This window comes from Prionailurus viverrinus, chromosome C1 (genome assembly GCF_022837055.1).
Source record: "Prionailurus viverrinus isolate Anna chromosome C1, UM_Priviv_1.0, whole genome shotgun sequence".
In the NCBI taxonomy this organism is placed as follows: domain Eukaryota; kingdom Metazoa; phylum Chordata; class Mammalia; order Carnivora; family Felidae; genus Prionailurus; species Prionailurus viverrinus.
Genome location: NC_062568.1, coordinates 152,030,129 through 152,045,192, shown reverse-complemented (window position 1 = coordinate 152,045,192; position 15,064 = coordinate 152,030,129). Strand labels below are relative to the sequence as shown.

At 39.0% G+C, this 15,064-nt stretch overlaps 1 protein-coding gene across 3 annotated transcripts in view; it reads right to left on the bottom strand.

The window, feature by feature from the left end:
• The window catches only part of CRYZ (crystallin zeta), a 36,034-nt gene that overhangs the window by 7,989 nt on the left and 12,981 nt on the right, over positions 1 to 15,064 (bottom strand). For 2 of the 3 annotated variants that reach the window (XM_047870736.1, XM_047870735.1), the window contains exons 5-8: positions 12,105 to 12,156; positions 7,737 to 7,886; positions 4,474 to 4,575; positions 4,278 to 4,373 (exon numbers count right to left, since the gene is read on the bottom strand). In XM_047870736.1, the coding sequence (XP_047726692.1) occupies positions 4,278 to 4,373; positions 4,474 to 4,575; positions 7,737 to 7,886; positions 12,105 to 12,156 (400 nt within the window). Of the gene's footprint in view, positions 1 to 2,762; positions 3,841 to 4,277; positions 4,374 to 4,473; positions 4,576 to 7,736; positions 7,887 to 12,104; positions 12,157 to 15,064 lie in introns of those variants that run through there. The other variant, XM_047870738.1, reaches the window with a different exon arrangement.

The following is a 15,064-nucleotide window of genomic DNA, read 5'->3' as shown; positions in this document are numbered from 1 at the left end:
AATGAATCAACACTTAAAAAAAAAACTAGTAGTTGTTATTAATTTTGCATAGATCTAATAAAAACTATCAGTAAATAAACTTAGCTCTTTTGGTTAGTTTAGGAAAATATTACTTTGATCTTTCTGTTTTCTTTGGAGTGGCACACTATAATTCAAAACTCGTATTTTTCTTTCTTTTGTTTGCTATATCTTTTTTTTCTCATCTCTTTCTCCACATTTTTAGAGTGATCAAATTTACCCATATGACCATTGAAGTTTTCAGTAGCGTCAGTTATGCTGATTTATTCCTTGTATGGGAATTTGCTTTGGGGGTTTGCTTTTATTTTTTCATATTTCAGGATGCTTCCCTTTCATTCCTCCTCTATTTCAACTTACTCCTTTTTTATGCCTAATAAAAATGAAAGACTATTTGTTTAAACACTTCTTTATGCAAAACAGAGCACTAAGTACTTCACAGACTTGAACTTGTTAACTTTCTACAAACGCTAAGGTAGATATTACTCCTGTGTTATGTGTGAGGAAACTGAAACTGAATGACTAGTTAATTTGCCCAGGACTCTACAGCTGGTCAGTAGGAAAGCCAGGATTTAAAGCCAGGTCATCTGCCTCCACAACCCATGCTTTTAAAAACACTACCGGACAGTTGGTTTCACATGCCCTTGCGTCTGTTCATAGGGGAGTTCAGTTCCTTTCAGATCTATACCTGGAATGAGGTGGCCTCAAAAATACCTTGAGTCAATTCCACTGCCTGCTGCACTAATGCAGGAGCATCTTATGCTCCAATTCTTAGATAATTTGCCATTGCTCAAGTCAGACAAATGTTCTCTGTGCAAGGGTTATACACCTTCCAGCATTTGTTACAATCTAGGGATCCTCCACCCTCCACCCATTAGCAAGATTTTCTCTGTGGTGACTGTGCACTCAGCGGCGCAAAGTCCCCCTCACTCCTGAGTCTGCAGGTGTACCCCAAACTGAAATCTGTAGTTTCTATCATGCAGGTGAAAGAAAGGGGCAGAGGACTACTGAGGGGGTGGGCATAGATCTCAATTCTAGCTAGCTCAGATGATGTCTGGGCAGCAGGGACTTGATTTTCTAGGTAGTGTAGCTCCTGTGCCCTGAATTTGAGGCAGTGTCTGAGTTGGAGCTTTTTACTAACTTCTCTCCAGCTAATTTGGGTCAATGAATCAAATGATGGACACTGGAGTTACTATAAATTCCCAGTGGATTCTGGCACAGGGTTTCTTCTTTAGTTTCTAGTACTGTTATAATCTTTGTGCGAATTTTTGCATGCAGCTGGGAAAGGATAACCAGGGATTACCAACCTCTGGCATGTTTAACATGTTTAACAAGCATCTGTATCACACAGCAGGTTTGTGATTTGATTTAGGTTCACTTTTCTTTTTTTTTGAGAGAAAGGGAGAGTGTGGGTGCGTGAGTGGGGGAGGGGCAGAGAGAATCTTAAGCAGGCGTGGGCTCAATCTTATGACCTTGAGATCATGACCTGACCCAAAATCAAGAGTCAGAAGCTTAACCAACTGAACCATCCAGGTGCCCCTAGACTCACTCTTAAAGAGTATACATAGACTGTCTTCATCAACACCAAACAGTCCGACTCACTCACCAAAGTGAATCTAGATCACTTTTTATGATATAACATTTCTGGGCTCTCTTCTTCGATATAGGAAGTTCCCCAAATATGAGCTATTCCTAAAGCCCTATAGTGAAACTGTCCTGGACAATTTTCAAATGACATATTTTTAAAAAATCACCATGCTAAAAAATGGTAGTGTTGGAAAAAGAATTAAGGATTGATCTGAGGTGTTTTCCCATCTATGAGACGTGGTTGAGGAGGCAGAGAGAGCCAGGTCAAAGCGACCTGATAGGTTTTGCTATTCTTTAGTGTTATCTTGCACAGAAAAAAAAGCTCTTTACACGGTGAATTGTGGAAGCCCCTTGGCACATAGAATTTCTTGCCTGAGTAAAGCTGAGCTAAGGACATTATAAAATGCTACCTCTTGGGGCACCTGGGTAGCTCAGTCAGTTAAACATCTGACTTTGGCTCAAGTCATTATCTCACGGTCTGTGGGTTCAAGCCCCGTGTCAAGCTCTGTGCTGACAGCTCGGAGCCTGGAGCCTGCTTCAGATTCTGTGTCTCCCTTTTTTTCTCTCTGCTCTTACCCTGCTCACACTCTGTCTCTCAAAAACTAAACATTAAAAAATTAAGAAAAAAAATGAAATGCTACTCCTCCCCCCCCCCCCCACCTTTTAGAAGCACCCAAGTTTTGTACTTCTATGGCCAAAGCTACTCTGGATAGAGGCAGCTGACAAATGCATCAAAAATATTAAATGTGTAACTGGAAATCTCATGCTACATTAAGTTCCCTTCATCTGTGTTCTTATGTCACTCGCTTGTGATGATTGGTTTTACGTATCAATGTAATGTCACCATGTTTTATTTATGTGCTTACAAAAAGTCACCACATGACTCTAGGTAGATTATCCTCATAACGCAGATGGGCTGCACGCAATCGGTCAAAAGTCTTAAGAACAAAAACTGAGGTTTCCCAGAGAAAGAATTCAGCAATATAGAAACTCTATTGGCCTACCCTATAGATTTAGACTTATCAGTCCCCATAGCTGCATGAGAAAATTCCTTAAATCTCTTTATACATACGCATGTGTGTTTGTACATATATAGGAGGCTGTGCTCATATAAAGAAAAACAGGACAAAAATAACAATCAAACCTCATTTCCTTGCACATAACATTGATGGCATTTATTTAGTATAGATAAAGACTTCCAACACAGAACACTGTTAGGAATTAATCATTAGGAACTATGTAAGAGATGCGATGTAAGGCAAGTATTATATAAAGATGAAATAGATAAACAGTTTTTATTTTTCTACAGAATTCACTGCAAGTTACCATGCTATGAAAACAAAAGCCGCCCACTCTTAATAGGTCAAATTTGTTTAGTAATTTAAAGAAAAATATATGACTCCCATCACACAGATAATTCTAAATTTACTTTGAAAATCAAATCATCAAGAAGTATCTATCTGGAGAGACTACGGACCTACTATCACATTATAACAAAGATAAGGCTGCTGTCTTCACAGAATATATGGATAATTAGTAATCAACCATTAACACAGTGAATGTTCTAATATTTGGGGAAATATTGGAAAACTATTTTTTAAAAAACAAATTTCTGTGGACATTGTTTATCTTGCCAATGAGATTAGTTTGGAAAAGGGGTCTTGTTTAGTCTAGAAAATCTTCAGAGTCCAATAGAGTTCTGGGCTGAACATATACTGAAGATCCTTTACAAGCACAAATAGGCTTGGAAATCACGCAGTCTTACTTTGAATTAGCTTGCTTTAGTCCAAGGTATGGAATTAATGATCAAGTACTAGGAATTTCTGTAATGTACCCAATGCCAAATAGCTACTAACATTCTACTTCCTACTATGATGACTCCTTGATTAGAGCTCGGTGGGAGGCATAAAGCATATTGTGAACTATAAAATAAATTGTACTCCAATTTATTCCAGATCTCTAAAGCTAAATCTTGTTTTTCAATATAAGAAACTCACTATTAGAGCAAAAGTAGTATAAGTAAAACTGGGGCAGGAAACTTCTAATTGCACAAGAAATACATGAAAGACTTAATCATTCTAAGAGAAGAATCATTTTCCCAGTAGCCCCACTGCTATGGATGATATTTTCATGAGCCTGGGCCACCTTCTCCAATGAATACTGAGAACCTATTACAGGTTTCAGCCAACCAATTTCCATTCCAGCTTGAAGGGCTGCTGCATATTGCCTAAATTCCTCCTAAGTGAAAGAAAAAGGTATGTCTGTAGAAGAACATACGACCTAAGTTTCAGAAGCACTAGAAATTTTCAGATTCTAAGAGTTAGAACATAAATGGTTTCTTACAAATATGTGGCTTTTGTCGACTTGTCCAGAACTACAGAAAAAGTAGTTCTATATAGAATAACCATAAGCCCAATTTGTCTGAGACAGTGTCAGTTCACAAAATACCTACTGTCCTAAAGTAATTACTAATAGTATGTCTTTTCTCTCTCAAAAGTGTCTTGACTTGGAAAATAAATCACATTGTCACTCTGGTTATCTTATAGTGACTAATACTTAACATACTCATGTAGTCAGATAACTAAGTTAAACATCTGCTTAACTTTCAGTCTGTCTGAATAGGCAGATTGTCTCAGTGTTTAAGTTACCAAGATCAGAATCACTTCTTTTCCTACCTTAGTTGATGAGTAGAGAGCAACCCCAATTATACTAGATTCCTTTGTCATGGTGTCCCGTGGGTTTATTTCAATAGGACCTCTGCTGCCAACAACCTATTATGAAGAATAACATGTCTATAGTTAAAGATTACTGTAAAATAGTATTAAATTATGGTAAAACTTCAAAGTGGTAAAAAGAAACCAAAATACTTACTATTACTCGTCCTCCACGTGACAGAAGATTCAAATCATTATTAAGATTTACATTAGCTAACATTTCAATGATCACATCAATTCCTTTTTCACCAACAGATTTCTGTGTAATAAAAAAGAACCCAGAGTGAGATAAGAAAACAAGTAAAAAAAAGACCCTGTAAAATAGTTATCATAGTCCTATATATTGCAGAAATGTGTTTCAAAAGACATAAATACTACATTTTTAAGACTATAACACAAATGTTAATGATCTAATTATATACTGAGGATGTAATTCCAAGGTACTAGTCACAACATCTAAAGTGATAAAGATTTATACTAAATAAATTTCACGTGCTTCGAGTCGACTATAAAATACTTTCTATTTTATAAATAGTTGAAAATTTTCTGTCTTCAAAATGTATTTTCACAGAGAAAAAAAAAAACAAAGCGTAAATCCCAAAAAGGTTTTCACTTTGGAAAAAAAAACCCAAAAAACAAAAGAAAATCACTGGCTGTCTGGCGTTGCAGATTTTTTGTGTGTGTGAATTCAGTTTTGTCCCAAGTGGTTTACAATCAGCTTGGCTACTACTTCTTTTCTTTTGGGTTTTTTCAGAGATCTCGGCCATCCCAAACTGTCTCTTAAGTAAGTTATACATATACACCTTATATTCATTTTATTCTAACAAAAAAAAAATGAATACCTGTGTCAGATATTGTTAAGTATTGGGAATTCAAAGATGGACACAGAGAACTCAAAACACAGCTAGGGAGAAAGATGGAAAATACCGCTGACACAGCTGTGATGGAATGGGCCAAGTGCTGCGTGAGCAGAAATAAACCACAGGTTATGGAGAAAAACAGAGTTACAACCCTGATCACCTGTAATGATCACAGAAAGTTCCACAGAGGTGAGGACCTGGGCCCTGAGGAATGAACAGGAGTCCTGTAAGTAAAAAGGGAGGAAGAAGAGCCAGCGGAACACACATGAGGCATAGTCCCTCCAGACAGAAGAAACAGAAAAGCAAAGAGCTATGGAATGAGAGTCCAGGTCAGGATCAGAAAGTAGCCAAGCAGAGCTGAGGCATGTGTTTGGGAACATGGAGGGGTGGGGGGGGATGGGGAGGAGGGAAAGGGAGAGAGGTAGAGACTATAAGTTGCTATGGACTGGGAACACACATTGATGCCACATTACAGGATCCAGACTTTTGGGGGGCAGGTATTAATTAAGTTTTGTGTCAGACCCTGTTTTAGGATACTGAGCTGCAGCAGGTAACAAGAGAGACAAAAATTCCTATCCTCATGGAGATACATATATATATATATATATCTTTTTTTTTTTTTTAGGAGAACAAATAACTCTGGAGACAGTGAAGATAGAAGGCGATAGTAAGTCAGTTATAAACAAAAGACAAAGCTGGAGAAGATAAAGACTAAACTAAGTCACAATGGAGAACAGAACAAAGAAGATATATTTGAAAGGCATGTCAGAGATGAAACTGATAGAGGGAGGTGATCGGCCTGATGGGTAGGAAGGAGAATGATAATTAAAAGATAGAAATATAAAATAAAACTTGTGACTCTGTCTGGGGGGAGCAGATGAGTGGAGACATCCAGGAGGCCAATGACACAAAGGCAGGGAACTCACGCCAGAGACAGTGCTGGATACCAGCAGGATGCAGGCACTGACCAGGGGAGATGAGATTGGTCAGGAGGAAGGTCTAGCACCAGGGAGGATGGCAGACCAAGGGGAAAGTCTAAGGAGCAACAACATTTAAGTAATATGAGGAGGAAGGGGGCTGGAAATGAAGTCAGGCAAGTAAGACGAGAACCAGCTTTCAGGAGACGTGGTCAGGGGCAGCTGCTGCCAAAAAAAAACCCAAAAAAATCAAGTAGGATGAGGCCTAAGCCAAAAGCAGCAGATGGGTAATTAGGAGCCCACCAGTGACCTCTGACAAGAGGTATAAGTAGCTGGGGTGGAAGCAACATGCGGGGGAAGGTGACGGGAGGTAAGGAAGTAAAAGATGTCCTCACTACTTTCTCAAGTGTGGTGGTAGAGGGTGTGGAGGGTTTGATAAAGGGTTAAGGGAATGGTCTGGAGAATGAGAGAGACTTAAGCAGAAGGAGCCAGTAGAAGACATAGAAGCCATAAGACCTCAAGGTCTTAAGGTCAGATTTCTGCAAAACAAAAACATATTCTTAAAATAACTGAGCATTTTTCATCTTTATAAATATTCTTGGATAATAGTATCAGGCATGAATATTCAATTAATTTTAGGTTTTCTAGATATATAACAAAAGAATGCCTTTACACAGCTTTTTTTTTTTTTTGGCAAGATGATGTAGTTGTAATACACAAACCCTCACTCATATTTTCCTCAATTTGTAATGACCTAGGTTACATAGTAATCAGTACCTGGAAAATTCTAATTCTTTCTCAACATGAGCAACTACTCTGAGGATTAGGTTGAATTCTGCTCTAGCAATGAAATATATGCAACGAGTAACTAAAGCCTACCTCACCACTCTGGTTGTGGTAGTGATTATTCTTCCATGGCATACAATTGACAAGTAAACTTTGTCCCCTAGCTTAGACAGATCCAATTTGTAATCTGTAACTACCTCACCTTCTCTGGAAAATTTAAACCAACAGAAATTATATTAAGAAATTAAGAAAACCTCATGGTTGCCAGAGGTGGGGGTGGGAACTGGGTGAAATGGGTGAATGTGATCAAAAGGTACAAACTTCCAGTCATTAAAAAAAAATAAGTCATGGGGATATAATGTACAGCATGACAACTATAGTTAATAATACTGTATCACAGATTTGAAAGTTGCTGAGAGCATATCTTAAAAGTTCTTATCAGAAGAAAAAAAATTTGTAACTATGTATGGTGATGGATGTTAATGAGACTCAGTGTGGTAATCATTTCACAATATATGATATATACAAATATCAAAAAAAAATTTAAAAGAACACCTCTCAGCTCTAAATACAAAGCTATGACTTTACTCAAAATGTGACTGCATTAAAGAGTACCAATTTTTATAACTAAGACTCTGGAAAGGCTATATTTTATTTGATAAACATAAACAAGTCAAATGAGAGTGAGGTCTGAAAATCAGACATCTCTGCTTTTTTAATTAAAACTTTAAAACACACATAGGCATAAAAAAAGAAAACAAACAGCTTTAAGAGAGTGGTTGCTTAAAAAAGGTTACAAAAAAGTAAGTCTCTCAAGAAACAAAATTTACTTTCATAAAACTGTGGACTAATTTTACCTTAATTTTATCAATATAATTATGTTCTCTGTGGTTAAACACTTCATGGGCTCCATTTTGCAAAACAATGTTTTGTCCTTCCCCGGTACCAGCTGTGCCCAGAACCTTTAAACCATAAGCTCTAGCAATCTGGCATACTGCCAGTCCAACCTGAAAAACAAAATACAAACGCATACTTTTAGATTCTTTGCATCCCTGCAAATATTTCTTAAATATATATAATAAACTGAAGGTTCCTCTAGGTCCTACCCTATCCTTAAGGAATTTCGAGTCTAAATGAAGAAATAAGAACAGCTAACTTTTATTGAGCATTTATAATGTGCCAGGTACCACAAAAAATACTTTCTATGCATTGCTTTATTTTATCCTCACAGTAAGTCTAAGTAGACATGATGTATGTAGTAGACATGAAATGTCTACATGTATGTAAGTAGACATGAAGTAGATATGACTAGTGTCCATGTTCTGTAGATGAGAAAACTGAAACTTATATAATGTAAGTGACTTGCCCAGGTCACAGAGATGGGAACAGGACCAAGTCACAGAGCTGGACCAAATCAGTCTGTAGAGCTTGAGCCTTTAACCACTATATCAAAACGTGTACTTAGCATCTGCTTTGCACAGAAGGTACAGAGTTTAAAGCTATTCAAAACATGCTCACTGGTTTCATACTTTCACTGTACACTTAAAGTATTACACAACAAATGTTATACCATTTAAGTGGAAGAGACAGGCGTATGAGCAAATTAACTTATTCATCCATATGATGACTGTTAAATGTTTACATTGTGCTAGACATGGTAAGAAACATGTTCTAAGAAAGAGGAAAAATAATAAACACAAACAAATAAATGAATAAATTAAATTCAGAAAATAAAAACGTGCTATGAAAAAAACCCCAGCCTATTGTGTTACAAGGAGATAGAGAGAAGGGTTAGTTAGATCATCACCAAAGGCCACTCTGAAGAGATGAGACCTGAGTGAAGTGAGGCACGAGCCATGTGCAGATCTGCAAAGTCTGGTGGAGAATGCTGTGGGCAGAATGGCTGTAGCTCACCTTGTGATGTGGGAATGAGCCTGGGGCATTAAGGACAGAAAGAGGGTCCATGCAGCTTAAAGGCAGGGCACATGGGAGACAGAGCAAGATGTGGCCAGAGGGGCACACAGGGCCTTGCAGGTAAAGGCTCTGGATTATATTTAAGAGATAACTCAGAGCTATCAGACAGGTGCACCTGGGTGGCTCAGTCGGTTAAATGACCGACCAACACTTGATTTCGGTTCTGGTCATGATCTAACAGTTTGTTGAGTTCAAGCCCCACATTGGGCTCCGTACTGACAGCGCTGAGCCTGCTGGGGTTCTCTCTCTCTCCCTTTCTCTCTGCCCCTCCCAAGTGCTCTCTCTCTTTCTCTCTCAAAATAAATAAATAAATAAATACATAAATAAATAAATAAATAAATGAAAAGAACATTTTATATGGGAGACAGAAAGAGGGGAGTGGCGATAGGAGTAAGATGGACCTTCCTCATGGACTGCATCCGAGAAGTGAGGCACAGAGAAAAGTCAAGGCTGTCTCCTGGGTCTCTGGCCGGGTTAACTGGGTAGATTAATAGGGCTGAGAAAGAGTACAGAGAATCAAGTTTGTAAGAGTATCAAGACTCACTCTGAGCAAGCTGAGCTGTATTTGCTCACCTAAGTGAAAATGTGTAGTAATCAGCTGAATAAGCATATGGAGCTGGAAATATAAATTTGAGATTCATCAGTTTAGAGATGGTATTTAGAGCCACAGATTGCACGAAGTAACTAGATCATTACATAAATGTGCTTAGGATAAAGGAGAAATAAACGTATATTAGGAATATGGATAAAAGTAATTATTTAAATTACAGTGCTAGGAAATCTATGTTTGGTTACATGATCTATGAATGGCACAAATAAGTGTCACGTACATTTAGAGCAGGGCTTCTCAAACTTAGCACTATTGACATTCAGGGCTGGACAGTTCTATGATGTGGGTGCGATCCTGTATGTTGAAGGATGTGTAGAGTAGCATGTACCCATTAGAGGCCAGAAGCCCTCCATCCAGTGACAACTGAAATGTCCCCAGACACTGCGCCAAATGTTCGAGGGGGAAAAGAGATGATGCCAAACCACCCATCGCTGATAACCAACGATTAAGAGGAAGGTAAAATCATGGACTAGGCATGACAGTAAAGAGTTTAAATGAAAAATGATGATAGAAACTGATTAAAATTGTAACAGAATCACAGACTCCCCAGGCCTGAAATGGACTTTAAAGATTGTATGGCATATGGGAGTGATGAGCCTGAACTCTGTTGGGTTTTGGCAGGGATTTGTTTGATTTAACCAAAACAAACAAACAAAAAAACTCACTGTCTGATGAGAGAGACATTCAATTCCATGAAATACATTATACTATGGAGTTAGCACTATTGATTTGCTACTTTAAATTTAAAAAAAAAAAAAACAGGCCTGTAATAAAACTGCACCTATACTAAAAACTTACTGTAAATATATCTCTTTATATTCTACTTTAAAGAAGCACCTAATCGCTGTTCTGAAGGTACTGTTTACTTTATTCTTGTCAACAATTATATCAGCAATACCCCTTTGATAGATGATATACCATTAATGTGTCAACTATTTTTCTTCTATTTACTTTGCTGACACTAAAATAGGGCACTCCCACCAACATATCTGGATAACAATCGTGTTCATAAATTCCACACCATTTTAAATACACACCATAATCCCAAAGGAATTTGCATTAAATGAGGACAGAAAGTACAAACAGAAGCAAGACAAAACCCAGTACTATTTCCCTGTGGTAGGGCAGGGAGGATCAGAAGCGCTTCACACACCAGGCCACCAGCCTATCCCTGCCAGCCAAGGATTTAACAAACTCAGCCAGCTCAGAGAACAGTATGGATTTTGCCTTAAAAAAAAAAAAATCATGGTGAAGCGACTGAGCTTTTTATAAGAGGGTGAAGGGAATAAAAAGATTTTCTTTAAACTCTTCTCTCCCCTTCCTACTGAAACCTCTCTCTTTTATACAGAGCACAAGGTTAGCTCTCTCAAAGCCAAAGCAATTTAAATAAATGCATGTTTGACAGATCCTTTATTTTGGGTGAAATTTAATTTAACCCAAAAATAGCCTCTTCAGTGAAGGTATGCAATGGGAAGTTTTGACAAGGTATATCTGTCATATTTTCTCAAGCCCCCAAAAGACATTCTTGGTCTTTTCAGGAAATAGTCTGATCTGTGATATCCTTCAGAATTGATCTATTTGAGGTAGACAGGAAGCTAAGTGTGGTACCTCGTGCTTCATCTCTCTAAAGTAACAGAAACACAATGGGCTGAATTCTCTGTTTGTACCACCTGGCCACCTTTAGCCATAAATTCACATTTTCAGGATGCCACTCATTATGCTGGGTACAATGTGCCATTTTTAATAGGTTACTTGTGTCGATTTACTCTGCAGAATACATAATGCTCTGAAAGGGTTAACCAGCTTCCCCAAGGTTAGCCATGGAGCCCCAGGACCTGTATTTTAAAAATGTGAAATCTCATCTCCAAAATTTCTAAAGCCTCTACATGAAGGATAGAGGTCATGTGGATTTCTTGTTAAATTCCAACCTCAGAGCTCTAACTTTTCCTCTAAGCTCCTCAGAGGCAGACTGACAGCCGGTTTCTTGAAGAAGCTTCTGACAGCCCGGTGTTGGGTTATTTCACTGAAGGGCTTATTTTAAAGTTCTCCGTCCTCTCCCCACCTCCCCACATTAGCATTTTAAGCCACGGGTTGTGGAGTTAAGGACACAGCCGTACACTGTGCCTTCCATGAATGTCATCAAAGCGCAGCGGGCGAGCAGTAGAAGGAAGATAGAAGGGCCTCAGGATTCACAGTGCAGCTTTGCAGTGCTGTCTGGGGCAATGCAGGTAAAGCTTTAACGAACCTTAGTTTCCTTATCTAAGGGAATAAGGAATTAACATTAACTTTAAAAAACTGTTTCAAATTCTAAATAAATATATTATAACATAGGCTACTTGAAGGCAAAAACAAAGCCAGTTTATCTTGGTCCACACCCAACACAGGTGGAAAACCTAATACACACATTTTTAATGGGGTGGTCTGTTGAATCTATTAACCAAGAAATGCTAAACTAATGACAAGGAATCACCTTCAGAAGATAGAACTTAAAAAAAGCTTTACTACAAAAAGGAATATTTATTGACTATAAATATTGACTATGTTTATAAATTTGGCTTTTAAAAATGACTTAAAAGGAATATAATGTGAAACCCATTAACAAAATCTCATTTAAAAATAAACTTAAAAAACAAATACTTACTCCTCCACTAGCCCCATGAACCAGAACACTTTCTCCAGCTTTCACACGGGCACTGCAAAAGAAGGCATGATCATCACCTCACTTTGAAGCTAATTAACCCAGGAGTTTGTCATTCTTAAGAAAACTCTACCCTCAGTTCAGCTAACACTTCCCCAAATAGGAAGCTCATTCTACTTTACAGCCCCAAATTTTCTCCAGGTTTTAGAGGATCAAACAATGGCTCTTCAGAGCCACAAACAAAAGACAACCTTAAATTTATTTATGCATTCAACAAACGTTTACTGGGAATCTGTTATGTGCCAGGCACCGTGCTGCATGCCTGTCTCTCGAATTCATTCCCCCAGAAAGTGTCTCAAAACAGGCTTTTTATAGCCTAATTGTTATTCTGTGGCCTGGGGTAATGTCCAAGTAAACACAGAAGACAGATTATTTAAGGAAACATTTTCCTTCTCTGTGCCTTTGAACATCAGGTTGTATAACCTCTAAGCCTTCATTTCAGAGAGCAACGCTGAATTGGCATGGTAGGAGAGTAAGAAGTACGATAAATCCTGTCACAAAGGTTTCTATGTCACCCCCAAAATGTCTAGATCCTCTGGTGAAATGACACATTCTTTTTAATTCTGGTTCATACTACTACTTTTCTATTATACCAAAAATAAGGCACAGGCAGCGAGACAGACAGGAGATGCTTTATTATTCCAGATGGACAAGTGCTAATGTCACAATCCAGCAGCTGTTCTATGATCCAGATCTGACTCTCAGGAGATCTCTTCCTTCCTAGAACAATAGGGGTGGCCACACCGTACAGACATTGTGGTCAGACATCTAGCAGTGAGAACAAAATAACCCTGGGTCTTGCTCAAGGCTCTATGCTAACAGCCGACAAATGGCAATTGTGAGCAGTAAATGAAGCTTTTCCCAATACTCTTGCTTAGAGATAAGGAGACTGAGGGCAGTGAGTTAAATGGAGAGTCTGAAATGATAAACTTAAGATAACTATCACCAAAACACTTTGATACTTTAAAAAGTAAAACACAAATAAATGTAAGAGAAAGAATAACTAACGTTATACTGTGGGATATGAAATACTTTTCCAAGTAACGTTTTTAAAAAACTCACAAACAAGCCCTCAAACACTAAAAGCACATTCTCCCTAAACCACTGGGCTTGGGGTGGGGTGGTGAAAAAGCAGGCTAACCCTCTTCTGGATGCCCACTGCTCTGATCCTTCTACCCTTGCACAGAGTCACTGTGATGGTTAATTTTATGTGTCAACTTGGCCTGAGCCATGGGGCCAGATATTCGGTCAAACATTATTCTGGATGTCTCTGTGAAGGGCCTCTTCCAATCAGCTGAAGGCTTTAATAGAACAAAGACTGGCTTCTGGAGCAAGAAAGGATTCTGCCCATAGATTGACTTTGAATTTGAACTGCAACTCTTTGCTGGGTCTCCAGCTTGCCAGTCTACCCTCTCAGACTTTAAACTCACCAAGCCTCCACAGAGCAATCTCCCTGCCTCAATCTCTAATATATATATACATATGTGTATGTATATACATACGTAAGTATGCACAAATTCTGTTTTTCTGCTCCTCTGGAGGACCCTGACGAATACAGTCATCTCCCCCTGGGGGTCACGGCAGGGGCTGGAGCTTTGGCCTGGCCTTCCATGATGCTGTCCCTTATTCCCTCCCAGTCACTGAAGACTAGTACATGGCACACAGACTTTCTCTCCCACCCAAAACCAACCCTAATCTAAAAAGTTTCAACATTCCCTGGGAAGAAAACCTTGAATCACAATCCCTGAATTTTCCTCCCCTTTGGCCACTCTCTCCCAAGGCTGAACCTGGTAACTTCCCTCAACCATTCCACTTGAGAAATAGCAGACCCTAATAACCAATGCTATGACAGCAACCTCCTCTCCTAATTCTGTAAGCCCATATTCTCTCAACAATTTTCTTTCCACTTCCCAGAGACTGGCATCTCTCAATTATTCAGTTTCTGCCCACTTGTTGCTCCTGGCCTCGCTTCCTTTGCTGGACAGCTGGACCCTGAGGTAGGTTACCCCAACTCCTCCCTCTCTTCCTCTCCAATGCTCTCATTTCCTTTGCACTGTTCCATTTTGCCACTAGTACTCCAGGCCTAGATGAATGCTAAAATCTAACTTCTTTGATAAGCTATCCAAATGGCTTAGTACTATTAAAAAAAAAAAAAAACTCACATGACCATGCATTTTGGTGTCACTTCAGTTCTGATTCTCAAAAGATCACTTTGCATATTTAATTATGAAAAGTGAGGCAATCACATATGAGTTCCTTCAACACTCCACCTCCCTACCCACAAACTTTTCCATAATTATGCCATTTTCACATCTTATAGGTTTAGCAGATGAGCTGTCCTTCGGATAGCTGAAGCCAATCTCCCTACATATGTCCTAAGTCCTTTCCATCTTGCCTTCTGCAGGATCTGGTTCCATCTGCCACTCCACCCTCTCTTCCAAACCTTCCATCGCCCCCTCTCTGCTAGATCTTTTCTCAGCTATAAACATGTTCAACTCTTGCCCAACCTTTAGAAAATCCTGTTGTCCCCACACTGTCCTCGAGTATTCTTCTGCTCCCTCCTCCCTCCCTACCTCCATTCAAGGAACCAGTTTCCGCTTCCTTCTCTAGCCCACTCACTCAAGCTTCTGTCTCACCACTACTGAAAATGACCTGATTCAAGTCACCAATCACCTCCTCACTGCGAAGCCTGTTCTTTTTATTCCCCAAACACCTCGCTGCTACATTTGATGGCTAGCTTCCCTCCTTAGTAACAACATCAACTACTGTCCCTAACACTGCCAACACTGATGGGAGTACTTGCTCTGCGCCAGACTCTGTGCTGATCTTTACCAGTGTTACCTCATTTAGTTCTCACCACACCCCTAGGAGGTAGGTGCTATTACTATCCACATATTTCAAAT